The sequence below is a fragment of the Gadus morhua genome, chromosome 12 (assembly GCF_902167405.1).
Source record: "Gadus morhua chromosome 12, gadMor3.0, whole genome shotgun sequence".
Classification (NCBI taxonomy): domain Eukaryota; kingdom Metazoa; phylum Chordata; class Actinopteri; order Gadiformes; family Gadidae; genus Gadus; species Gadus morhua.
Window position 1 is genome coordinate 18,141,966 of NC_044059.1, and position 27,261 is coordinate 18,169,226.

A 27,261-nucleotide genomic window follows, 5' to 3' on the forward strand; every position below is an offset into this window, starting at 1 on the left:
GATTTCCACATTCCAAAATTCACATTTTCTGATGGTGTGTGATATCATCATACACATAGATCCTAAGTGTGATTGCACATCTCGCAGCAACAAAAATAATATGTTCTGTCCGTGTTTGTTCACTCATGTCTCAGTGGGTCTTTCAAGTGAGGGTCTTGGGGTCTTCTCTGCCTGTCTTGTCTTGTACGTCATGTTCTTTAGAGTTTGAATGTAAACTGAGCCACTGTATTTGGAGCTAGGCTGAGCTAAAGATTGTGGAACCATAACCTTTTGTTGAACTGTGTTATTTTGATATTCACATTAAGAATATCCTTTGGTTTTGTGTGTTTGTGTTTGTGTGCGTGTGTGTGTGCATATGCGTGTGTGTAGGTCTTCCTTAGTCCTTTAATTGCCTCACTATGCTTGTGTTGTCAGCTATGTTTTTAGCATTTCTATTGCAAACACTGTGTATTATGTGACATATTTTCATCCATTTTGAACCTGACACATGGTTAATAATCATCACTGGATAATCACATATTGGGCCTATTTTACCGTGTATTTCTTCCTGTCTACTTCTTTCTGCTTTTTATTTCTTGTATATTATTTTTTCTTTACATTTCTTCTCCAAAATGTCTGCCTACCCCACGTTGCCATTGCCCCGTGCCATTTTAAAACGACACAATGTCACCTTTCAGATCAGCGGGAAGGTTGGTTCTGTTTCTCCTCTCTCCTTTAAACTCAAACCTCAAGCTGAGGTCTGTCAGACTGGAGCCGTGCAGCGCCGGCATCTTGCTGGGCGCCTCAGGCCCGTCGTGGCCGCTATCAGGACCCCCTCCTTCCCAAATACCTTGCCTTGGTGCACAATCTAAACCCTACCTCTATGCTGTGATGCTGCTTGTTAGCCAACTGTGTGTCTGGCATGGCTACGCTGCTCATCTGCTCCTTTGTCTGCATGGGTCTGTGTTTGATTGACACAGAATGTCCTAGTGTGAATTTTTTTTGTAATGACATTCTTGTGTTTTCTATTATACTTTTGAGTTGACTAACAAGTGGAATTTTGGTATGAGCTAATAGGAATGTTAAGATTGATGCTGTTTATTATCAACTTAACAAGAGCACTCTCCCTGTTAGAGTTGTTCAGGCTAAAAGAGTAGCCTTACGGTTCTCTGCAGTGAACATTAGGTACAGTCAGTAATATATCACTGCTCATACAAGCAATTGTATGAACAGTAATATAAACATCCATAATATAACCTAATCTTTAACACACACATTGGAAATATGAACTGCCCTATCCCATTCTGATCCATGAACTGTTTTGCATGTGCTACTTCTCTATGATACAGAGATAGTTATTGGTGTATTTGACCAATTACTAGCTCATTATAGTTATTCACTAAGAAACTAAGTTCATTGTCATAATGAAGTTGATTAAAAAGTGTGTTTATAAATCATAAGCAACAAAGGCAAAATCAGTTTATTCTACTTATAGCTTTTAATCTATGTCTTTAAACTGTTCTGTTTTCTTTACTGGGAATGTTGGCACCACAGGATATAAACCCCACTGTGTTCTGCATGGCTGCGTCAGCTTCCTATCGCCCCATGTCCCTCGTTTATACCTTTTTTTCTGGCATGCCGTGCAAGATACATAATTTATAGGTCAATGGACGACACGTCTCTGTTGCTATTTTATAAAACACCATTTTCCCAGTGGTGTCATCATATAACAAACAAAGTTGTCACTCATAAAACTAATTGTGCATCCGCTACCTTTTTGTACCAGAAGAAAATGGTCCAGGTTGCAATAGTTTTCTTAGTGTTCAATAGTTTTCTGAGTGTGTGTTACTTTCACTAGCCTACTTTTGTCTACTCCCTGTGTCTTCAAACATCAAAGTATAGGCATATATGCATAGACACCGCATTGGGCTTTGGATCATACGACAAAAGTCCCTGGAGATGCATAGACTGGAGATGCATAGACTGGCCTCTAAACAAATACGGCGAAGCTGTATTTTTTCTGGATAAAGAGCCTTTACATTTTTGATGTCTTAACTGATCTCAATGAGTTCAGTTCATGAGTTTTTCAAGGGTTCATCATCTCTGTGGTGAAAAAAATATTTATTATATTAAATATTTATTACATGATTTAATATTAATATAAAAACTACTCATTGATGTCGGTTGAGAATGTTAACCCTATGTTAACCGTATAGCTATATATCCAGACAAATCACAGCTCCACCGTTTGCCCTCTATTTAGGCCAGTTCTGGCCCCTCAAATGTGCAACGTTGACATAATGCAGCAATGGGTTGAAGCAGTCAATGCTCCAACCCCCGATTCCTATGACACCTATGTGAATAGTGTCTATTGTCACTCTTTGCATCATTTTTATCACCCCCCAACCAAATATAATTAATAATAGCTAATTTACTCTCTGATTCCATTACTATTGCAACTAATCTCCATCTTCAGGGTTCATCTAAAGTTTGTAACTGTGATACACAGGAGTGTCGCTAGGCTGTTGTTGATGTCCCTAGTGATGGCCAGCATGTAGACATAGGAATAAAGGACTGTGACCTAATTGTCCATGTATAAAAAATACAGGCTTCTATACATTTTTTATGAAATTAAATTGGAATCTGCAACGTTTTAAAATTATATATACTACTAACATATTACATTTTAAGGTTAAAAGTTTGTTCAATTCAATAAAACATATACACGCTGTCATTCTTTAATGGAGGGGATTCGATCACCTTTATCTAGTTTAATCTGGAAGTTATTCAACTGCTGGCCATGCAGGACTCCTGACTAGTTCATTCAGCCATAATTCAATGCTCAAAGGGTGTTGTTTTTTTTAGAGCCATGTGTTCAGAGTACCCCATACTTATTATCCTCCAATATACAAAGGTGTCTCATTCAAAAATTAAGCTTTTTAGAATTTTCACTCAAGTCCCAGCATTAAGCCCTTTAAACCATTAGATCATTTATATAATAATATGTAATAAACTGGCATATTTTGAGCTGTATGGGCCATGAGACATCTGTGTTTTGGAAGATGAGTTGAAAAAGTCAAACATATTGCAAGATATTAATATTGCTGCTCAGCTTCTGCTCTTCACCTGCTATGCAATACCGCCATCCTTTCAAATACGACTGATGAAAACCGTGCTCTCACAAGACCCCCTCCTCCACCCGCAGTTCGGCGTGTGCCTCCGCGCTTCTCCATCCCGCCCACGGACCACGAGGTGATGCCAGGAGGCGACGTGAACCTGACCTGCGTGGCGGTGGGCGCCCCGATGCCCTACGTCAAGTGGATGAGTGGCGCGCTTGACCTCACCCGGGAGGACGAGACACCCGTGGGCCGCAACGTCCTGGAGCTCACCAATGTGCGGGATTCAGCTAATTACACCTGCGTGGCCATCTCCTCCTTGGGCATGATTGACACCACGGCCCAGATCACCGTCAAAGGTGTGCACTGAGTAGTATGTCAGGGACATTCTGTTTGAACTGCAGTGGTAGGAGGATCAATTTGAGGGTGTGTTTGAGAAGCATATATGTGTAGTAGAAGTATTAGAGAACCGGATGTTACCGTTCAGATCGATCAAAACCTGTCGTTTATTGGAAAAGTCTAAAGAACTAGCTTTAGGGATCATGCATGGAACAGGATGTATGGTGAATTCAAGACTATTATCTAGGTGGATGTATAATTTGATTGATTAGGTCTTGGAGAACTTAGATTGTCTTACAATTACCAAAATGCTATTATCTTAGTGTAATTGTAAATAGTTTAGAGTAATCTGTAATTGTGTGTCTCAGTTATCTGAGACATGCAATTTCTTTAATAACTTCAATAGCTATTTATATTTCTTCTTACTGAGAACGCTGCTTGCCTTCACAGCCCTGCCCAAGCCACCCTCCACACTCATTGTGACTGAGACCACTGCCACGAGCATCACCCTGACTTGGGACTCAGGAAATCCCGAGCCTGTCTTCTATTATGTCCTCCAGTATCACCCAAAGCTGTCCATCAATGGCTTCCAGGAAGTGGACGGAGTAGCCACCACTCGCTACAGCATCGGAGGCCTCAGCCCTTACTCGGAGTACGAGTTCCAGGTCATCGCTGTGAACAATATCGGGCGCGGCCCCCCGAGCAGCGCGATCGCCGCACGCACTAGCGAGCAGGCGCCCTCCTCACCCCCCCTGCACGTCCAGGCACGCATGCTGAGCCCCAGCACCCTGCTGGTCCAGTGGGAGCCACCAGAGGAGCCCAATGGCCAGATCCGGGGCTACCGCTTGTACTACAGCTCCAGGCCCGATACCCCCCTGAGCTCCTGGCACCGGCACAACACAGACGACGGGGAGATGACAAGCCTCCTGGGCCTGACCCCCGACACCACCTACAACCTGAGGGTGCTCGGGTTCACCTCCAAGGGGGACGGGCCCCTCTCAGAGGTGCTGCAGGTCAGGACCCAGCAGGGAGGTGAGTAACCAGCTATGGGACTTTTGTTGCAAAAATACAACACATGGCAACAGTCTGGGTTGATGGCTTGGGGCATAAACCAAGGACATGTCTGCATACTCATGAATAAATGATCCAAAACACATTTAAATGTGGCAAAGTCCTTTGACCCTTCGTTCCTTTGAAATACCAAATGTTAAGTATCTCCAATTTTGGGGATTTTCTCTTGTTTTCTCGTCTTAAGTTCCCGTTCAGCCTTTTGGCTTTGAAGCAGAGGCTGAATTGGATACACGCATCATGTTGTCATGGCAGTGGCCCGTCAACGACCAGATTGTCAACTTAGAACTGATTTATTGGGAGGCTTCTGACTTGGCTAATAAAGTAAGTATATGTTGTTATGAAGGTCATCAGTTCTATTCTGTGAGGATGCTCTATGATCCCTCCACACGCATTTTTGAAATTATGTTCCAGACATTGTAGTCCCCAAATTTTTGTACATTCTCTTGTCTAAAGCAAAATGTTCTTCATAGTACACAGCTTTGTAACGATTGTGGGCCCATTGTTCTCTTCTCTCTGATCCACAGGTCCAGATCACGTTGGAGCCAATGGGGTCCTATGCTGTGGAAGGTCTTAGACCAGACACCCTCTACATGTTCTCATTAGCAGCGCGCTCCGAGCTGGGTTTAGGGGTGTTCACTCAGCCCATAGAGGCCAGAACTTCTCAGTCCAGTGAGTAGCGCAACATCATACATCTCCCACGGGTAATTGAAGATTTCTTGTGTGATACGAACCGTGATATAATACTGACTGTACCTAACTTGAAAAACGAACAGTGTCGGGGGTTTATGTCGGGGCAGGCCTTAAGCTCCAAGTCAGGCTTTGCTTGATCCTTGACCGTACCATACTACCTTCCCCTCAGCCCTACCCCTGGAATTACACCTGCTAAGCCTTAGCTCCACCAGCATCCAGGTGAGTTGGGTAGCGCCCCATGCAGCCAGTCGTCATGGGAACATAGCATCCTACTCACTGGCCTATCAGGCACTCTCTGGCGAAGGGGCTGCACGTCGAGTGGTGACTGGGATCGGAATCAATGTGAGCAGCTATGTGCTGGAAGATCTGGAGAGGTGGACTGAGTATGTTGTCTGGTTGAAGACTCACTCTGACAAAGGGCTGGGCCCAGAGAGTCCTGCGGCCCACACCAGAACACAGGAAGACGGTATGTTGTCAAAGGCTACACTTGAACTTCCCTTGGCCCGGAGCTAACTCTTCCAGCTGCCGTTCCTGCTACTACTAGTAGCCCTCTCTCTTTTCTCCTTTACTTCAATCGTTTTTTAAATGGACTGCTCCTAGTAATTTTCTTTATTTTTCTTCTTGCTCTGAAATTCCCTTGGAACCGTCTTACTGATAAAGCGTCGCTTCCCGTATCCTATTGATGTGCTCTCCCATCAAGGATAACCAACAGACTTTACCCTATGACCCACCTTACCCTGTCATCACACAAGGAATTCCTGTGGGATTTATTATCAGAGCAACTGGTGTAAAGATTTTGAAGGAGCAGACCATAACTCAAGCAATATGTCGTGTACACATGAGTACATGACATGTGTTAGTGTACACATGCATAACCATTTGTGATCCAGATTATTAAACGTCTTGGTTTGTTGGTTTTGTTTGAGAAAACAAGTTAGAAATAAACCAGTGTACTCCAGACTTTCTCCAGACACATTTCTCTAAGTAGGCTAGCCATCCAGGACAGCTATGGTCAGTAAATGTTCTGTAAGGTAATAAAATATGACTATTACTGTTCCTTCCTTTTGTTTGTCCCAGTGCCCGGCGCCCCTCCCAGGAAGTTGGAGGCATACGCTCTGAACTCCACTGCCTTCAGAGCGACCTGGAAGCCCCCCCTGCCTGTGAAGCAGCACGGGCAGATCAGAGGCTACCAGGTGGTCTACACCCGGCTGGAAAACGGGGAGCCCCATGGGCAGCCCCTTATCGTCGACGTGTCCCTCCCTGAAGTCCAGGTACCCCAGGCCCTTTTGAGCACATTTGAACCCATTGTGGGGTTGTTTAAGGAGCAACGGGCTGGTTGACATCACCAGACTCAGCCTCCTTGATTACCGTGTGGAGCCTTAATGGGAGTCGGCTTCGTGCCCATTTCTTTTGAACTGTTGGAATTGATAGGTGGCCAGTTCCTGAAGACCACAGGGGCTGAGAAGGACAATTGGGGGATAATAGGGTCCTTCAGGTAGGAAGGACTCGGTGTAGGATTTGATGTTTATATTATAGCACCATTTAATCTGACCCTGCACTAATCGGAAGTCAGTCAAGAGAGGAGAGAACAGGACCGAAGCGTTCTTCACCAAATGGAGGATTCTTGGATGCATCTGGTAAACCAGAGAACATTGCATTACAGTAATCTAGTCTAGACGATATAAATGCATGGATGAGAGCCAATGTGTGGATAACAGTGGATAACACTGGGCTGATTTCAACAATGTTCCTAAGATGAAGGAAACCCTCTGGTGATTTTCCCTGCTGATCAAAAGAAAGCAGAGGGTCGAACAAGACACCAAGATTTTGACACAGGAAACTTGAGAGAGGTAGAACCCTCAAGACACAGTGTGATGTCTTCAAATTGTGTTGCTTCAGGCGGATGATTAACAGCTCAGTTTTCCCTGTGTTTAGTCATTTGGGACATCCATCTTTTAACACAGAAAGATTCCAATTTTGGAATTTGATCCATACGGATGTAAATTTGAATGTTGTCTGCATAATGATGAAAGCTTCAATGTTTTAGTATGATAGTAAAACCACCACATAGGTGTCAGGGATCCTCAACCTTCCTGAATATATTTTTAGTAAATGTTTGACATCAGGACTGTTTTTCTATAGGACCTGGTCTGCAACAGTGTTTACAATACATTGCAATATGTGCAATGTGAAAGTATCCATCATGACATAGTCGCCGTGTAGAAGCATGTCTCTTTCTCTGCCAGGCACCCCTTTTCAGTTCTTCAACGCTTATCTGTGCCAGGATGCCTTTTTGGTGAGCCGGAGATAGCTGGGCACCCCAAACGCTTTTTTTAAAGGTTGGGTATGGAATTCGCTTTTTTGGCCATTTTTGCAAAATTACTTGAAATCCTTATCATAACCCACTTACAGCCACTGAGTTAGAAGTACTGACATGAAAATTAAACAAGTCAATGATCTGTGGAACGGGCAGGGCTCGAAAACTCCAGCCAATGATTTCCAGAGCCACGAGTTGCATTGGACAGTAAGTACGTCAATCAAACGGTTGTACTGCACTCCCCCTCCCCCGCGCCCCGCGCGCGACCCCTTCGTGCACGTACTCAAACCTCGTGACCCAGAGAAAGCTTCTGTTTGTTGTTATCCTGCGGTAGCTACTGGAGCTAGCTAACTAGCAAATGACTCGCTCTCGCACATCTGTGTTCGCTCGTGCATGATTGCGCGTCCATGTACTTGGAATGGGTGGAGTCAGAGTCAGCGTTGAAGGAGAGGGGGTAGGACCATTTGAGTTGTGTATTTTCAAAATCTGCTGGCATTTCGCAAATCCCATACCCAACCTTTAATAAGCCACCTTTTTGATGAAAACACAAGGTCCTGGGGTAGAGGTTTTTAGTTCAGCACATGATTCTTTTTAGGATGTATTAATGTGCACAGACTTTGTTCTACTCATGTATCAGTCCATATAATATTTATCAGAATTATAATTTGCATTTGTCTTCATACCTCATAGGTTCAATATAAGTCCTAGTTTAGATGACGGTTGTTACCGGTTAATGGCAATTGATGTATTTTTGATTTTAGTAACGGTATGGAAAAGTTTACCTGTGTGTGTTGAGTCATCTTTCCTTCACACTCCTAGGAGACATATCACCTGCAACTAACTCTGTGATTTACATTCCTGCCTTATCTTGTGTGGCACCAGGCCAGATAAAACACCCCCCTACTCTCTCTTTTACATGCAGCTTTGTTTATTTGTTATGTTCTTTTTACACCCTTGTTCTCCTTCTCACAGTTCAAATAAACTCACCCATGCATCCATGCAGACACGCAGACAAGCAGAAACACACAGGCTCTACTGTACGTCACACACAGTGTGTTTGTCTGTGTGTGTATTTTGCCCGTCTCAGAGCTTTACCTTTGGTATGTTGAGTTGCTCCCATCGGCCCCATGGCAGCGATGAGACTTCTCACAAGTTTACCACGGACCATGGACTGTAGCTCGCTTATAAATCGTTTTCTTTCCTAAATATGTATTTTTATGTCAGAAAAATATACTGTGACCCGCTATGATAAATAATTATAGAAGCCGACCAACAGAATAAAAACAAGCAAGGAAACAAACATTCTGCTCAATTCATTATATGGAAATTCGAAATCAGCGGCCACATCAAACCCTTAATGCAAAGTGGTGAAAAACAAGAAGCATCAGTATTCATTCTGGTTCGTATCAGTCTTAAGTGTGGGCCGTCAGGAAAATCAGAACAGCCCTTGATGATGCCAGGGATGCGGTGAATTTCACTTTGTTTCTGCTTTGTCTCCTTCATTCCTTTCCGTTCCGTTCTTCACTTCTCTTCCTATTCTCTCTCTTCCCATCCACACGACACCCTCTTACCCAGGAGGCAACCGTCACAGGACTGCTCCCAGAGAAGAGCTACTCTGTGACGGTGGCTGCCTACACCAGCAAGGGAGACGGGGCCCGCAGCAAAGCCAAGGTGGTCACCACAACAGGAGCTGGTAGGGGCCTCTTTTATGTCTGTTTGTAATTGGGACTGCACACACACACAGACCATCAAACACACATTACCATTAAACGATCAGGGGAACTCCCTGGAAAAATCCCCATAGCAATCGTAAAGGGATAAATGTAGCGCAGATTCAACCTTTACATCCTGTGTAATGGTGACGCAACAGTGGTTGTATTTCCCATGACTCTTTTTATTTAATTATTAAGACTGCATTCACCATTTTCATAATTTTTAAATAAGAATAATGAACAAAAACCTTGTTCATTCCAATAAGCCATGAATAAAACGTGTGTGTTTGGTGGGATTGTTCCTTCAGTCCCAGGCAAGCCCACCATGATGATCAGCACCACGATAGGCAACACGGCTCTGATCCAGTGGCAGCCCCCCAAGGAGATGGTCGGGGAGCACACAGGTTACCAACTGCAGTACAAGAGGGCTGAAGAGGGGGCTTTTACTGTGAAGGATTTCAAAAAGACTGACGACCACTTCACAGTCACCGGCCTCTACAAGGGAGCGACCTACATCTTCAGACTGTGTGCCAAGAACCGTGCCGGCCCTGGGGAGGAGTACGTCAAGGCGGTGAGCACTCCGGAGGATGTGCCGGGCAGCTACCCCCAGAACCTGAGCGTGGTGGACCTGAGCGACACGTCCACCGCCCTGTCCTGGGACCCCCCGCCCCTGGCCGAGAGGAACGGGAGGATTGTCCAGTACCTGGTAGTGTACCGGGACATCAACAGCCAGCAAAACACCACCAACACCACCGCGGACACCCAGATGACCATCCAGGGCTTGAAGCCAGACACCACCTACGACATCCGCGTGCGGGCGTTCACCAGCAAGGGGAGCGGACCACTCAGTCCAAGCATCCAGAGCAGAACCATGTCCTCCTCCCCACCAGGTGAGATCCCGGTTGTGTGTGTGTGCAGTCGCTGATGACGAACAGAGAACGGCAGGATCTGTCTATCACCCCTTCTGTATGGACTCATACTTACACCAAAATGTCAAGATAAATATACATGCTTCCAATGTGTTGTTGTATGTATATAACATGTAATTGCCAGCATATGTCTAGACACATGCAGACTCTCACGCCCCTACAGCTATACATGCGCTAAACACGCTAGAGGGCAGATGGCAGGGGGGAGGAGACCGAAGCCAGATTGCAGCCTTCCTGAGCAGAGACTGTTCACTATAGCAGGTCTTGAGCCTGTGCAGAACACTATTTATTTAGGATATGCAGACATATGGGGCCCTATCTTGCATCCGGCGCAATTGACCTAATCACTGGCGCAGGTGTCGTTGCTAGTTTGCAACTGGTGCAGAGCGTTCTTTTCCCTCCTGCGCCACACGTCTGTAAATTAGGGAATGATCTTGCACCCCAAGAGGCAGTTCGGCAAAAGGAGGAGGCGTGTTCTGGCGCAAACATTCCCTGGTGCTATTTTGCAGTTTCAGAAACCAATTCCGCCACAAACCAGGAAATACCTGGTTTAAAGTCAGTGGCGCGTTGTTCAGATGCTATTTTAAGGGCGCATGCATAATGTTACTTGTGCACCTTGCCCATACACTTTGCTTCTCTCATCTACCTAGCCACACAATCTTGGTCAATTATTTGGGAAAGAACAGCTGATACAGCGGTAATAAGTTGTACTTTTAAATCAATGCATCTGCAAACACCGTACAGCAAACACATATTTTCTTGACACAGACATCGTGTACATGCCCATAACTTTTAGGATTGATGTGTATTTGATTGTGAGAAAACATTGTTTTACCGCGAGTGAGTGTTAAAAAGAATGAATGAATGCGGGCATGCGTGTGTGTATGTGTAAAATAATTAATGAATGCGGGCGCGCGTGTGTGCGTCCATCTGTTTAAACACACGCAAACTAAACACGTAAAGCATAATACAGTCCATGGCAATGTATATTAACGGGGGAAACATGCATATTAGGAACACAAGTCGATAACGATAATGCATACAATACTGATAAGAAACTATGTTTATAATGTATTGCGTATATCATTAAATAGAACCACAGTTACCGCATATCATATGTTATATCATAAACGTTTTCTTTGTCGAAATTAATTTGAGGACTCAGTATTTCTGAAGTTGTGGAAGAAAACCTTATTCCATGTGTGAATTAGGCCATATTATTTGGCCATAAACTGAGCCATTTGAAGTTTGAAATTCATGTGCATCTGTCTCATCAGAGACTGCAGACTCGCTGTCAAAATATCAACTCGTCAGATTTTAATGCGCTCATGGCTCTTAAAGGGGATGGGAGCTGGCACTCTCATTGGTTTATTGCACGTTACGCCCAAACCACACCTACGGGTAATTAGGCTACTTCAGACCAACCCTCTTTAGATTTGTGCTGGGCGCAGGAGTCATTTTTTGCGCCGGTAAAATAGCGGCATCGCCATAGAACCGCCCACAAAGCTACTTGCGCTTGGCGCTTCTCACTTGCGTTTCAGACCGTTAAAATAGGGCCCATGGTGTATACGAATTATAATGGCATTCGAATAACACTGCCTTTATATGTGCCTATGGGGAGTACTTAAAGCACTTGATTCTTATTCTGATTCTCAGATTCCTGCCGTTTGTGGGGATTGTTCAATCATATTTAACGATACATGATCTGATTTTTGGCCTTAATACTTTTAGTTACATATTCATAGTTATTTGTAACAATGATGAAAATTCTCACAGAATTTATTTAACGTTGAAGATTGAGCATTCTCCATTCTCATAACAAAACTCTTTGGAGTTAATCCAGATTGTGTCTCTCTATTGACATGTTTTCATGTTTTCTCTTTTCCTAGAATTCACCAAAAACTTTGTCGTTAAAGCAGTGACCAAAACCTCTGTCCTGTTAACCTGGGAAGTACCAGAAACGTATCAATCTCAGGTTGCTTTTAAGGTGATGCACTGCTACGCTGCATACTCATTTGTATGCCCTTATAATGTATAATGTTTTAATGTGTGTATAATGTGTATACATGTATACATGTAGGCATGTAACTGTAATCTGTGCAACCATGCATGTATCTATTGCAGCATCTCGTAAAGAATCATTAAATTCATGCATGATGCAATGTAAGAGTGCTGCAAAAATGCTTTTAATGAGAGGATGAGATAATATATACAAACAGCAAAATTGTAAACATATTTATACAGCCTTTTCTGTGTTTGATTTTAGATCCCTCCCTTTTTTTTTCTAAAGGAGAACCGACCATCTTGTTTCGAACACGGAGGCTGAAAATGATAATTTCCCTGCTATATCCAACACGTCCCATCCGTTCCCTATAGATCCTGTACAACCAGCAGAGTGTGGAGGTCCAGGCCCACCTCAGGAAGAAGCTGATCAGGGGTCTGCAGCCGGAGACGGAGTACTCCTTCATGTTGATGAGCCGCGGGAGCAGCGCCGGGGGTCTCCAGCAGCAGGTCTCCATCCGGACGGCTCCTGACATGCTGCACGTCAAGCCAGCGCACCTCCAACAGAACCCAGAGGAGGGGGGGAAGCTCACCTTCAGCCTGCCTCAGGTCCCCAATGACGTCTCCGTCAGGTCAGTGCTGGTTCATCCATCTGCCTGGAGACCAGCTTGGTTGTTTTTCTTCACGTACAATTTTTCTTTTATGTTGTTTCAAGGTTGTTGACTTTTTAAAGGGACCTCCCAGAAATATTTATTTGGTAGTGAAACAATTTGCTCCTCTTATGAGCCAGGGCACAGGTAGTAGGCTAAACTTGTTCCAAAGATAAGTACCTACCCGTTCCATGTAAAAGTAACAGACCCGTAATTGGTGTTATGAGGGACGCCTGTGTTGGTCCTCTGTGAAATCATGTAATGTCTTGTTTGTTGTGGTCTATGTCATTTATATCTTGCAAAGGGCTAAAACACAGCTCTTATTCATCCAGTATGTTCCTATTACGGATGTGAGATGTTCCCTTGAATTTTGAAAGCCATTCCACCCACTCATAACTGCTGCTCTAGCTCAGTGGTCGGGGTCGCGACCCCCGAGGGGGTTGCAAAAAGTTTTCGGGGGTCGTTAAAAAAGTCAGTCAAAAAATAGTGTCTACATTAAAACTCTAGGGCTCTAGTCGAGGCCTAAACCTGTCCTTTATTCCTCACAGACAGGCTTTCGCAGACCGTGCAGATGCGACAGAAACAATGTATCGTGTCGCTCCCACTACGCAAATTCAAAGGAATTCCCGCTTGTTAATAATCATGGACCTATTAAAGAAAGGACAGCAGATTAAAAAATTCATTCATGTTAAGTAAAAGGAAAACCTCGGACACAAGAAGTTAACGGCGCCCTGCACTGAGCCCTCTCGGATGCCGGGCCGAAACAACATTTGTTTCACCATGACTCCTTTCAACTGCCCACCCCCTCCTTCTCCTGCAAAAAATAAATAAATAAAACGGCTAATAAAACGCTTGAGGTGGCGTTTTGAAAAGAGAAAACTTATATTTTATTAGTTCATGGTATAAAGATAATTATGAGCCTTTGATTGATATCCAGACTTTTTTTGCGGAGACACGATCCTGTCTCTGAACGGAGAGATCTACTTCTGGGCCCCTTGAATTGAGGGACCCGTCCACAGCCCTCTTAAACAGCTGCAATATCAGGCTTGGCCACTGAGCAGCACTGGTGGATTGCGGAAATATGCACTGCTCCTGGGGGCCTGATAATAATACGGAACAAAAATAGTTGGCTATTAGCCACATTTCGGGGGGATACATTTTGGCTTTCAGTTGCGCAGGAGTACCCCGCATTGTCTGCGGCCGCTATGAACATTCTTACACCCTTTGGGTCGACATGTATTTGCGAAAAGACATTCTCGTCCCTGGTGTACTTCAAAAACAAGCAGGCCCATCCTTCACATTAGTGTAAAAAAAGAAATATAAAACGAAAATACTCAGTTAATTTTGATCTGATGCATGTTCTTGGCTTGAATTGGATTTTTTTTGAGGAGGAGGAGGTTTATCGTTCATGCGTCTTGTTCAGGCCTAGATCTATCTGCAGATGCACTGTTCCGTCATGTTTAAGTTCTTGTTAAAAATAAGCTAGGCATTTCGTCATTTTTCCTTTGACTGAATTGTTAATTTGATTATTTTCCTTTCAGTTTGTACAATTGTGGGAACATGCGATGACCAGGACAGGTTTTAAAATAAAATAAAATAAATAAATAAAAGGGGGGACGCCAGACGTCACCAGGGAATTTTGGGGGGTTGCCAGGGGAAAAGTTTGAATGCCACTACTCTAGCTTGTTAATGCAGTTGTATGTTCTTAACACAGGTGGTACTATGTAGTGGTGGTTCTTGTCACCCCAGCTTCACTGCAGATGTGGGAAAGCCCTGAGGACATGGATTTAAATGAGGTGAGTGAATGTTTGGTTTCACAGCGTATTGTTTTTCATAAGGACACATGCGTGATTTGGCTACTTGGGTACTTTAAAACATTTATTTTAAAACAACAATTTAGTTTCTAGTGATCCGCTTTGTTATCGTAACATGACTCCGTAGCCGAGCGTGTTCATGTCTACGGTTCATACAGAGTGCAGGCCACATAGGGGGCTAATCCCACAGGACGTCATCACGAGCAACATATCCAATGGCCCAAACCGCTTGTTAATGTCCATTGTAAGCAGGAACTTTCATCAATCTGTTTGAATATGCTAGAAACGCTTGTTCTCAATTCTTAATTTGTCTTTTTTGACTTGTAGAACTAGGAAGAGAAAAGTCTGGGTGTTGAACTAAACAATGTTTTATCTGTTTACACTTTAATTTCAATATTTGATCTAGTATATAATTATTTTTGTCATAATTGTTATTGTTGACTACCGATGTTAACAAAGGCTTGTTTAGTTTGACATTCTCAAATCTTCCATCATAGTGATTTTACTTTCATGCTTTTTCATGTGTCTTATTGTTTATTAACTAACACACTTCATACAATTAAAAAGTAAAGAAAACTGTGCAGTGACACACGTAACAAAAGCTTTGGATCAAGATTATATGTCTATCGATTCTGGCATTTAAGCTATTTTGAAAATATAGTCCAGAAATATCAGCTTTAAAATCACAACAGAGAGAATTGTCACTTGTGGAATCCCATTGTGATGGTTTTGGCAAAAGCCGCAACACCCATCTCTGAAAATAGTCGTTACATTTCTGGTCTGACGTCCTCCCCCTGCCATGCAGCTCCTGGAAACGGACATGGACCCCAGCATTTACCGGCGCCGGAGACAGATCGAGGACGTTCCCCAGCCCTACATCGCTGCCCAGCTGGAGTCCCTGCCTGAGGCCTTCACCCTGGGTGATGAGAAGCACTACCACCGCTACTACAACCGGGCCCTGCCAGGGCAGCAGCTGTGCCTCTGCTTTGTCCTCGCCGAGCTCACAGACCAAGACTCTGTGAGTGGGAATCGCCACATCTCTAGCCTCACATTTAGGTTTCCATATTTCATAGTCACATGCTGATGTGGTGTCTGTACAATGCTGTTTAGTTATTGAGGGAAACCTATGAGGAAAGTGGATTCAGATTTGTATCATAATTTATGATAACAGGTTCAGAGCAGATCAAATAACACACAGCTGGACAACGTTTGTGGTTCAAGTTTTGACACAATCAATATACCTGCATTATTTAACTTTTTTTTAAGGAGTGGTTTACTGAAACAGTTTTAAATAAGATATATTTCAGAAAATAGATCCGTGGGAAATGTCAAATGTCAGACAATACTTTTATATGTAAAATAGTGCAACCACTACTTTTATATAATTTATACAAAGTTAAAGATAATCCTATTCAGCTGTCCACGTATTAATCGATATCAAATTAATATACGTTGTTATTGCTTCTGGTCTAAGCACCTGCTGTTAGGCCTTCTATTAAAATATTCTTTGTCTGTACCTGTGAAGCAGCAGCAGAAGGTCTTTGTGGCCAGTCCGTTTTCTGAGCCGGTGGTGCTGTCGTTCCAAACCATGCCGTGGCCCTCTGAGGACCCTGAGATGCTCTGGGTGATGGGTCCTGTTCTGGCTGTCCTCCTCATCATTGGCACCGTTATTGCTATTCTGCTGCTCAAGAGGTGAGGGGAAACTGACAATACAATGAGAAGCAGAGGTGAATCGTAGAAAATCATTGTCTCAATACACACTTGCACGCATGCACGCACGCACGCACGCACGCACGCACGCACGCACGCACGCACGCACGCACGCACGCACGCACGCACGCACGCACGCACGCACACACACACACACACACACACACACACACACACACACACACACACACACACACACACACACACACACACACACACACACATTTATAGGTATAGTTATATATAGTTATGGTTTTCAACATGATGGTAACAAAAAAATACAACTTTTGGCTTCTTCAAAAAGTAAAATAACTAGTGGGATGTCCATATTTCTCACATTAAGTTGCCCTTTAGTGTTTGACTCCGTGTTAGAAGAAGTTAACAGGGCTTTTCTAGTGCCCAGCATCACCTGCTGTCTATAAATCTCTTGGTATGATAACGTCCGCTGTCTTCTCTCCTTGCCTTTCACCTCTGACTTCTGACCTGTGGACCATGGACATAGCAAACAAGAGGGGTAAGTGGTACCTTTATTTTACATGACCAAATGTTCATCCTCACTCCTTTATAAAACGGGACCCATCAAACTCTGCTCTTTAGTTAGTTATGCAAACTCATATGTGTGTTGTGAAAAAGAACGCTGTCTACAACGTCATCTATGTTTCAGCAAAAAAAAGAAAAATATACATATTCAACTATCATTATCTCCTACACATCATATAAAGCCTGCAATATAAGTGTGTGATGGATCTCATGTATCTGTGATGTGTTTGACTCACCACTCTCCTTCTTATCCGGCTTTGTGACCCTCTATTTTTAGGAAGCGGGGTTCGCTCACAGCCAAGGATGAGTACCTGGTAGCCGGGGTTAAGGACTCACTGCTGCCCCAGACCCCAGACCCAGTGGAGATGAGAAGACTCAACTACCAGACACAAGGCATGGAGACATACACACGCACAGACACGCACGCGCACGCGCACGCACACGCACACGCACACACACACACACACACACACACACACACACACACACACACACACATGTATTTCTGAATTTGAACTGAACTGACCTTGATGACATAAATGGTCTGTTTCTAATGGTTCACTTGATTGCTGTTTAAAAAAGTTTCAACTATTTTTTGCCAAAATCACTTGTCAGCAGAACCTATATTACAGCAATGTAAAATATGACATGCTATTAATCTTGATTCTCACCAACATATTATTACAAGAACACACAATGTCCAATATCTATAGATTCCTGAGAATGATAAATCTGCTACATCACCAACCAACTCACTTATGATGTAGGGACCTAAATGTGTGTCAGCATGCTGTTATTACTCCCATGTTTCTAGCTACATATATATATATATATATATATATATATATACAAGTCATACAGTGAGTTTTGGGATCCCTATATTTCAAGAAACTGACCTGTACCTGTTCCTGTTCATTCCTGTATTTCCTTTCTAATTAGTGTCTTGTATTTATCTTCCTATTATTCTTATATTTTTTTATGCTTGTTTGTAATCATGTGTCTCTCACTCCCTGGCAGGTTCCAGATCCCCCAAATGCCCAAACACAACAAGTTAGTTTCTACCTTTGACATTCTTGATCCTTCAGAAGGTTTTCTTCTAAAGTCTGTTTATATGTATAATGAACTCGGAAATACTAACTCTAGACCAGTGGTTAAAAGTAACCTTTTTTAAATGCTAATATTTGTAGCCTTTTTTCAAGTTAATATGCAGTCAGGATATATTTCTACTTATGCCATCAAGCCGATCTAGCATCTCGGATCGATTGCCCTTCCTTGGATCCGTAGATGTTAACGCTGAATTTCATGCATTGTATTTTGCATGTGACTTTGGCATGTTCAATTTGGGGACGTTGAACATATTTAAGTAAAGATTTTTAACGTTGAATATTTGATTTTGATTTTTTTTACATTGATGATTTATTGAAGATTTTAAGCGTTAAATTCAGAGGCAAAAAATCCAGATACGTTACTTCAATGCATAAATATTCAGTGCTTAAAATACAATGGCTTTTTATTTTCAAAATCCGATGACACAGATTTACTTCCATAGAGTTTCAGTTCAGAAGAACAAGCAGCGCCTCAGTCTGCCCTGACTCATCGTGTTAAAAAAGATAGTCTGGTCCCAAAACAAGACCAGACTGATTGTAAAAGCAGACGTCAATATCAGGATGGTCTCACAAGCTCAACATGGATGCCATGTTAGACAATTACATTTATGCATTAATTTTTAAATCCCTGTAATTCAGCTATCCTCACTAAATGACTGACCTGCCCCTTCCATTATGAGTTTATTTATTTTTTTGTGTTTCATGTTCTCTGTTACAGATTTTTTGTTCTGTAATGTTTTTTCTGTTTGCTTTTTTGCACATTCAAAATGTATAAAATTGCTTTGTTCCCAATGCCACTGCAATATGCATGCATTCAGACATCTTTGTGCAAGAACAAATTGTAAATTATTATAGTTTTATTCTACTTCATTTAAGAATGCTTGATTCTGATTGGCTGGGAGGAGGACATTAACCCGGCAGGTTGTCCGCTGACTTGATGGTTCTACTTGCTGCTGACTGAGCACAATGTCATCAAATAGTAGATCAATACGCCGCTTGTATTTTTTGGAATACTTGATTCTGATTGGCTGCAGGGTGTCCATTAATCCCTGATATATGGACACCTGCTAAATAGTTCCAGTCAAATTGTCTGTTCAGCCTTCAAAAGAGAGCTGGTAAATTGTAAAAAAAATGCATTAAACTGTAATCGGAAAACGTGGTTATATGCTATAGACCCTATACTATCTGTGGTATAAAGGCTGGGACGAATTTCCAATTGTAAATATGTGCAATTTATGTTGAAAGTATAGACCGTCGCGATTCCCCTTGAAACGAATGGCGCCGTAATTAGTCTTCAAAACGAGAGCTGGTAAATTGTGAAAAATGCATTAAACTGTAATCGGAAAAGGCGGTTAAATGCTACAGACCAGCGGTCCACAACCCCCGGGCCGCGGACCGGTACCGGTCCGTGGGTCATTTGGTACCGGTCCGCAGAGAAAGATTATTTATTTACTTTAATAAAAAATATATATATATAAAAACAATTATTAATTAATTAATTCATGCAAAATGCATGCACACTTACTAAACTCAATTTACTTCGCATTACTTCAGATTATTCTTTAAAACGAGAGCTGGTAAATTGTGAAAAATGAATTAAACTGTGATCAGAAAACGTGATTATATGCTATAGACCCTAGAGTTTCTGTGGTATAAAGGCTTGGACGAATTTCAAATTATAAATATGTACAATCCATAACATAATTATGGCATGTGAAAAACGATATATTTGGATTGTAAAACGCATGAAAATATAAATTAATGATCTTAATTTCTTTTCTTTGGCAAGTGACGATGGTATAAGCCGATAATGCCCTTCGAGGTGTCCAAAACATGTTTGATCGATCGTAATTAAAGGGGACTACTTTTTGAGGGAGATGAACTCAAACAGAGTATACATTTAATAAGCATGCATTAGAATACGAAAAAGCATAATTATTAAATTATTTGAATTGTTTTATTATGTTGGCAAGCAAGAAGTGGAATAAACGGGGCAATAAACAGTTTGATATTCGTCTCGGGGGGTAACCTCCCACGAGTCGGGCATATCAAATTGTTTATTGCCAGTTTAATACATTTTTTGAAAAATGAATTAAATTGTAATCAGAAAACGCGGTTATATGCTACAGACCCTAGAGTATCTGAGGTATAAAGGCTGGGACGAATTTCAAATTATAAATATGTACAATCCATAACATAATTATGGCATTTGAAAAACGATATATTTGGATTGTAAAACGCATGAAAATATAAATGAATGATCTTAATTTCTTTTCTTTGGCAAGTGACGATGGTATAAGCCGATAATGCCCTTCGAGGTGTCCAAAACATGTTTGATCAATCGTAATTAAAGGGGACTACTTTTTGAGGGAGATGAACTCAAACAGAGTATACATTTAATAAGCATGCAATACAAATACGAAAAAGCATAATTATTAAATTATTTGAATTGTTTTATTATGTTGGCAAGCAAGAAGTGCAATAAACAGTTTGATATTCGTCTCGGGCGGTAACCTCCCACGAGTCGGGCATATCAAATTGTTTATTGCCCTGCCTTGAGGTGATTATCCCTTACACATTAAGCATATATTGTTCTCACTACACACAACATTATTCAAATGAGCATGTCTTACAGTCGGACCTTGGCAAGAATAATGATTAAGAAAGGTAACACCTGTTTAACATGATTATAACTAAGAGGTTTATAAAGCCAATACACATTTTCCTTATTTTATCAGACCATTAGCAACACAGTGGGATTACATTTTTTTCTAGAAGTATAGCATCTTCGTATCCAGTTGATTGTATTTTTCTTGTCTGATAATGTGGTGATCTGTTTTTGTCTTGGGTCTGTGTTGAGTTAGTTAAGTTGAACAGGACATAGGGTAAGAGTGTTGTGTTTGTAAAACAATAATAATGACGCAATAACACAATGGCAATTCCGTTTTATGTCAGTTTCAAAATTGTATAATTTGTTCTTTAACTCTCACCAAATGATCTTAACAGTAAGAGTAAATAGGCTATAAAAATATAGATGTGCAAGTCCTTCGCATACACCCAAACTCATTCCTCTGTACTCCCTTCGACGCCTCCCGCAAGCCGAACCCCCCCCCCCCCCCCCCCCCCAACCACTAACGAGCCTCGTTAAACATGTTAAAAGATGCCATGGCTCTCTGCAGGGATGAGGGAGCATCCCCCTGTTGCCACGAGCGACCTGTTGGACCACATCGAAAGGCTAAAAGCTAATGATGGCCTGGGCTTCTCTCTGGAGTATGAGGTAACTTACTGGCTCACTAGAAAATCTATGCAGTTACTTATTTATGAACTATGCTTTGTGATATTTAATTATAACTTTTGAACTCCAGCTCTGTCTTTTTCCCTGTCATTACCTTTAACCTTTACACAAGCTTGATGTTGTGGTTAAAATATCTGAAAATATAACTCGCCATCTCATCTCACGAGACGGGTCATAAAATAGTCATGTGATGTCTCACTCACTCACTCACTCACACTCATCCACACAGGCTATAGATCCTGGACAGCAGTTCACATGGGAGCACTCAAACCTGGACGTGAACAAACCAAAGAACCGTTATGCCAATGTCATCGCCTACGACCACTCCAGGGTGGTCCTCAGTCCGGTGGACGGTGAGTTTTTATAAACTTTTATAAACTTGTACGATGAGAGGTTAATATTGGCCCAAATTGCCCTTGAAACGTTAATGCTGACATAATTACAGCATTGATTGTTACTTGCAGTATTGGATAGCCAGGAAACAAGCATTGTAGCTAGACCCCTTTCTCCTCGGAATCAGATAGGAGCGAGTGGAGATGGATAAATGACTGTAGAGCAATATATCTGCCCTGTCCAACACTTGTGTCCCGATAACACTGCTCACAGAGTTCCAGCTCGTTAGATGCTCTCCAACTTCTTCCCGTCACTGCAGGGGTTCCAGGCAGCGACTACATCAACGCCAACTACATGGACGGCTACAGGAAGCAGAACGCCTACATCGCCACTCAGGGCCCGCTGCCAGAGACACTGGGGGACTTCTGGAGGATGGTGTGGGAGCAGCAGACCAGCACCATCGTCATGGTGACACGGCTTGAGGAGAAATCAAGGGTATTAAGCATACACAGTACACACACACACATACGCACACATACACATAGGCAAGGCAAGGCAAGGCAAGGCAACACACACAACACACACACACACACACACACACACACACACACACACACACGCACACACGCACACACACACACACACACACACACACACACACACACACACACGTATACACATATACACACACACACACACATACACACATACACACACACACACACACACACACACACACACACACACACACACACACACACACACACACACACACACACACACAATGCTTTCTGTCTACCTGTCCTAATGGGGTGGCCAATGGGCAGAGAGGGGCAGGATCCTCTGGTCCACATGTAACCTCTTTCTGTGTCCCTCAGCAATCACTTTAGCCAAATAATTATTAGTTCATAACCGACTTATAGTGCAACTTTTGATAGCCAACTTTTCTTTGGCTGTTCAATAAATACTTGGTATCACTCCCTCCAGGTAACACACAACACCATGGTTCTCGATACTGATTTATTGCTGCTCCTTGTCATCTAAATGTCATCCACAATTATCCACTGCAATAACCACCGTTGAACTACACAGTATGACAATGTAAAAATAGACACGTTCACATACACTTTAAAAGGTGAACACACATATATTCTAAAAAATAAACGTTGTAAACAATTTTTACACATACCTTGCTTGCTGCATATAACTAATAGTATTAGGTTTCTTCTGCAAGAAACCTAATTTCTTCTTTGCTGTCTGCTCTTCTAGTTGTCCACTGAAGCACAAACTTTATTTTGACTAGTGTTACAGAACCACATTTACATCCATTGCTCATCTCCCTTCTCCCTCTTGTCAGCATTCCACTGCTAATTGTTAGCAGTGGAAGTTAGCAGAAAAAAGAGCCTCAGCCAAAGAATCTCTGTTTGCGTTAAACTCAGTGAGCATTGTGTGTTGCTCCAGCCATGTGGCGGTGACCAGCCATCCAAACACTGTTAATAGGCCCCTTCACATCTCTCGGACCAGTGGCGTGAATGTAACAGTTGGACATCTGCCCCTGACCCCTGTTCTCTCCTTCGGGCAAACTGTCTTCATCTTGAGCAGATGCCCTCCCATCTGGTGAGCCCGCTTAGCGGCCCTGAGGCGTGGCTGCCCCCGCTTCCTCCGTCTAGCTCCCAGCGAGGCCGGAGCGGCGGCAGCTTCATGCGCACCACTTCCCAGCAGTCCACCCTTGCGTGATTATTTCCACAGCTCTTCATTAGACTTTTGCTTTCTTTCTCTCCACTCCCTCGGCGCTTTCTCTGCAATTTTTCTTTAATATGCTTATAATGATGTTTCAGCTTATTTCTTCTAACTCCACAGAAACAATAAGTAAGACAAGGAGTACTTGAGGAGTATGTTCTTGTGAAACTGCTCTAGTCAGTTTTCCACTGTTAAACACTTGTGTGTTTTATTTCCAGGTTAATTGTATGCATCCTGCTCATGTTTGTAATGTTCTGTGTGTCTTACTCTGTTGATCGTTGTTTTGCTGTCCTGCTGTAAGGTGAGCTTCGCTAGCGGAACAGTAAGGATGGACTGATGTGCTTCTTTGATTGACAGCTTAAGTGTGACCAGTACTGGCCCAGCCGAGGCACAGAGACGTATGGAATGATCCAGGTTGCCATGTTGGACACCGTAGAGCTGGCCACCTATATTCTCCGCACCTTTGCCCTGTTTAAGGTAGATTAAGATTAAAATTGTAATTAAAATTATTATATGAAATAGCAATGCTAGGCATCTATTATTGTTTAACATTGAATGTTTATTTAGAGAACTTGGGATTACTCTGTGTGTGTGCTGGTTTTGTATGTTATATAGAGCTCATCTGGCGAACTTTCTAAATGTTTCTAAAAGTGATTTGGTGTATTAATAATATTTATATTCTTTATAGATTGTATATATTTTTATTTTTTTATTTTATTCTTTTATTTTTATGTTCCATCTTGAGCGGAGCTAGTGTAATAAATGCTACTGGACCTTAACCCACGGTTGTAGAACGGCTCCAGCGAGAGGCGGGAGGTGAAGCAGTTCCAGTTCTTAGCCTGGCCGGACCACGGGGTCCCAGAGCACCCCACCCCCACCCTGGCCTTCCTCCGCAGAGTGAAGGCCTGTAACCCGCTAGAGTCTGGCCCCATGGTAGTCCACTGCAGGTACTCTCCATTTAACAGGAGTCAAGTAATGTGGTTTCCACCCACATAATGAATAATAGTAATAGAGTCCCAATATTCAATGTCTTTATTTTGAAGAAATTAATAGAAATGCTGATCCAATAAAACAGGGTTTAAAACCTATATGATACATTTATATAACCCTCTTAAGACCCCTTTCAACTGATTTCAGTGATAACATAGCTTTTACTGTCTGGGGAACGTTGCTTTTCTGGTTGTCTTATATTTATGTACACCAATATGTGGGCACAAATACAAAAATCTATCCTGGTATAGAAACCTCTGAAGAGACCAGAAATGTTCGATCTTCAGTTTCCCCCACCAAGCCAGGTTGCGGTGCTAAGAGTCTCCGACTGCACTAACTCTCGGCACAGTCAGCGATGGTGGATGTTATGCATGGGGGTTTGGCATTCATCTTAGATACTTTTCTCAGTCCGTCCTTACCGTGTTGTTGCATGTAGGCTGTATAAACGTGGAAAACACGATGACAAATACCACATTATTAACAAGGTTGGAATTAAACCGAAAAAAATGAAGCGCCTTTCCTCATTATTTAGAGAATTTCCACAGATCTTCGAATGGCTGCCACTTAGATACTCCCAGGTCATTTCCCTCTGTAAGGAACCTTCCTAAGCTAAAAAGAATCTCCGACCGCAGACCCAGTGTTGAGGACCAAGATGGTCACCAGGGGATTAAGCCCCCAGTTGCTGTTCTAGCGGACCTCCTCACCAGATGTATTCTGCTGTGTCCTCAGTGCTGGAGTGGGCCGGACCGGCTGCTTCATCGTCATAGAAGCCATGCTGGAGAGGATCAAGTACGAGAAGACGGTGGACGCCTACGGTCATGTGACCTGCATGCGTGCGGCCAGGAACTACATGGTCCAGACCGAGGACCAGTACGTTTTCATTCACGAGGCCCTGCTGGAGGCCACTATCTGTGGCTGCACGGAGGTCCCAGCCCGCAGTCTGTTCGCCCACATCCAGAAACTTTCCCAGAATGCACCTGGGGAGACGCTCACCCCCATGGAGCTGGAGTTCAAGGTAAATCATTGCCTGTAAGGCTTTCATTGGTTTTCTTTACTGCAAAGAGCAATTAAAAAAATGGTAATAGAAAATATTGAACTACAATAAGATATGGGGCATAATTTAAAAGTGGCTAGAAATGACTGAATACAAATATTATTGAATTTGTTGGGCGCACTTAAACAAAAAGTCCTAGACCTCACTTCAATAGATCGTGAGACTTTTATCTGAAGCCAAAGGACAAACGGGCACCTTACTTTTCATTAACTTTTTCAAACCTTACCCTACCGCTATAAAAATTGAAATCAGGTCAATAGTAATATCTGGATCCTTGAGATTTACAATTGGTTTAATGATGATCTCGGGCTAAAGTACATTATAAAACAGGATGAACATAATGCAAGATAATGAAAAGCAAACAGAACAATAACGTAGTAATAATTTAATAATTTAAGCATAGACATTTACTAGATCAACGCACTCCTATTCTTAAATGATTCATTCGAATTGACTGAAGACTGCAATTGCTGTCTCGCCATCTCAAGCTCCGTCTCGAGCTCCTTCTCTTACAAACGCTATGCAATCTTTTTGTGTCCCATTGTGCAGAAGTTAGCCAACTCTAAAGCACATACCTCAAGATTTATCAGTGCCAACCTGCCATGCAACAAGTTCAAGAACCGCCTGGTGAACATCATGCCTTTTGAGTCCAGCCGGGTCTGCCTGCAGCCCCTTCGGGGGGTGGAGGGCTCGGACTACATCAATGCCAGCTCCATCGATGGCTACAGGTGAGGAGAGCATATCACTGATGATCCTACCAGCCAGACCCACGTCTCCTCTTTGAAGTTATCCAGTTGTATTTCACCCACCGTCGTTTAGTCCACAAAGCTTTTCCAAGCCTCTAACTTCTGCAGTTCACCGATCACAACATTTGTTGTAGCTGTATCAATCTGTTGAATCATGTTTAGGATGTCTGTTAAATTATAATCGCATAATTGTGCCATTTGACCGTACTGATTGTTTCATTGCTGTACACACAGCAAAGCTCTGTCTTTTAACAGCAGTTACCAAAATGACATGAGGCAAAGGAGTTTTGACACAGGAGTTCAGGGTTAGGCTTGTATTGCAATTCCTGAAATGCTGAATTAAAACCGTGATATACCTTATATATCATATATACCATGTATAACTTAGCGATATGTAAATATAGACAGCCATGTCTTTTTCATGCACATTTGGTTCATGCTTGTGGATCATTTGCTTAATAAAACACTGCTCCCTGGTGGATTTTGCATCTTAATTAATGTGCAATCTATCAAATTACGAAAATGATATACAAATAATCATTGTAAAACAAAATGAAAGAAAATAACAAAGGCGTAGAACCCACAATTAATTGAACTATCTTTGAATACATTGAAATATAAAAATAACTTTGTTAAACTTTTACAATAGGGCTACAATAAACAACCAATAATAATCATTAGTTATTGCAGTTATAAGCATTAAATGACAGATCATTTATCTAATGGTCTAGTAATCACTTATTAATGATTATTCTTCGTAAATCCTACTAAGAGTAATCAGTATGATTTACAATAAGGCTACAATAGAGCCTGTAAATCAGACTCTATTGATTTACTAATGTGTTCATTGGTACTGTCACATCATCTCTTTCATGTGGTGTTTTTGTTTTTTCAGGACTAACCCTAACGCCTAAAACTATACTGACGCTACTAGAGATGTCCGATATTATCGGCCCACCGATATTATCGGCCCGATATTAGCATAAAAATGTAATATCGGTCAATATCGGTATCGGATTTTTTTTGCCTTAAAACCGATTTTTTTTATTTTTATAGCTCAAATAAATGTTTTCAAAATTGTGCAGTACAGTGCACATTGTAATTGACTCATATTTGTGCATTTATTCAA

At 42.3% G+C, this 27,261-nt stretch overlaps 1 protein-coding gene across 13 annotated transcripts in view; it reads left to right on the forward strand.

Annotated features, from left to right (window-relative positions):
• The window catches only part of ptprfa (protein tyrosine phosphatase receptor type Fa), a 57,592-nt gene that overhangs the window by 26,780 nt on the left and 3,551 nt on the right, over window positions 1–27,261 (forward strand). For 2 of the 13 annotated variants that reach the window (XM_030373218.1, XM_030373221.1), the window contains 24 exons: window positions 678–689; window positions 3,185–3,454; window positions 3,885–4,466; window positions 4,690–4,826; window positions 5,030–5,174; window positions 5,365–5,661; window positions 6,273–6,466; window positions 9,088–9,205; window positions 9,533–10,114; window positions 12,043–12,140; window positions 12,530–12,786; window positions 14,519–14,600; window positions 15,424–15,636; window positions 16,144–16,310; window positions 16,831–16,842; window positions 17,146–17,261; window positions 17,886–17,918; window positions 21,154–21,251; window positions 21,499–21,622; window positions 21,922–22,097; window positions 23,700–23,819; window positions 24,135–24,289; window positions 25,062–25,347; window positions 25,936–26,114. In XM_030373218.1, the coding sequence (XP_030229078.1) occupies window positions 678–689; window positions 3,185–3,454; window positions 3,885–4,466; window positions 4,690–4,826; window positions 5,030–5,174; window positions 5,365–5,661; window positions 6,273–6,466; window positions 9,088–9,205; window positions 9,533–10,114; window positions 12,043–12,140; window positions 12,530–12,786; window positions 14,519–14,600; window positions 15,424–15,636; window positions 16,144–16,310; window positions 16,831–16,842; window positions 17,146–17,261; window positions 17,886–17,918; window positions 21,154–21,251; window positions 21,499–21,622; window positions 21,922–22,097; window positions 23,700–23,819; window positions 24,135–24,289; window positions 25,062–25,347; window positions 25,936–26,114 (4,453 nt within the window). The remainder of the gene's footprint in view (window positions 1–677; window positions 690–3,184; window positions 3,455–3,884; window positions 4,467–4,689; window positions 4,827–5,029; window positions 5,175–5,364; window positions 5,662–6,272; window positions 6,467–9,087; window positions 9,206–9,532; window positions 10,115–12,042; window positions 12,141–12,529; window positions 12,787–14,518; window positions 14,601–15,423; window positions 15,637–16,143; window positions 16,311–16,830; window positions 16,843–17,145; window positions 17,262–17,885; window positions 17,919–21,153; window positions 21,252–21,498; window positions 21,623–21,921; window positions 22,098–23,699; window positions 23,820–24,134; window positions 24,290–25,061; window positions 25,348–25,935; window positions 26,115–27,261) is intronic. The other 11 variants (XM_030373220.1, XM_030373222.1, XM_030373225.1 and 8 more) reach the window with 9 other exon arrangements.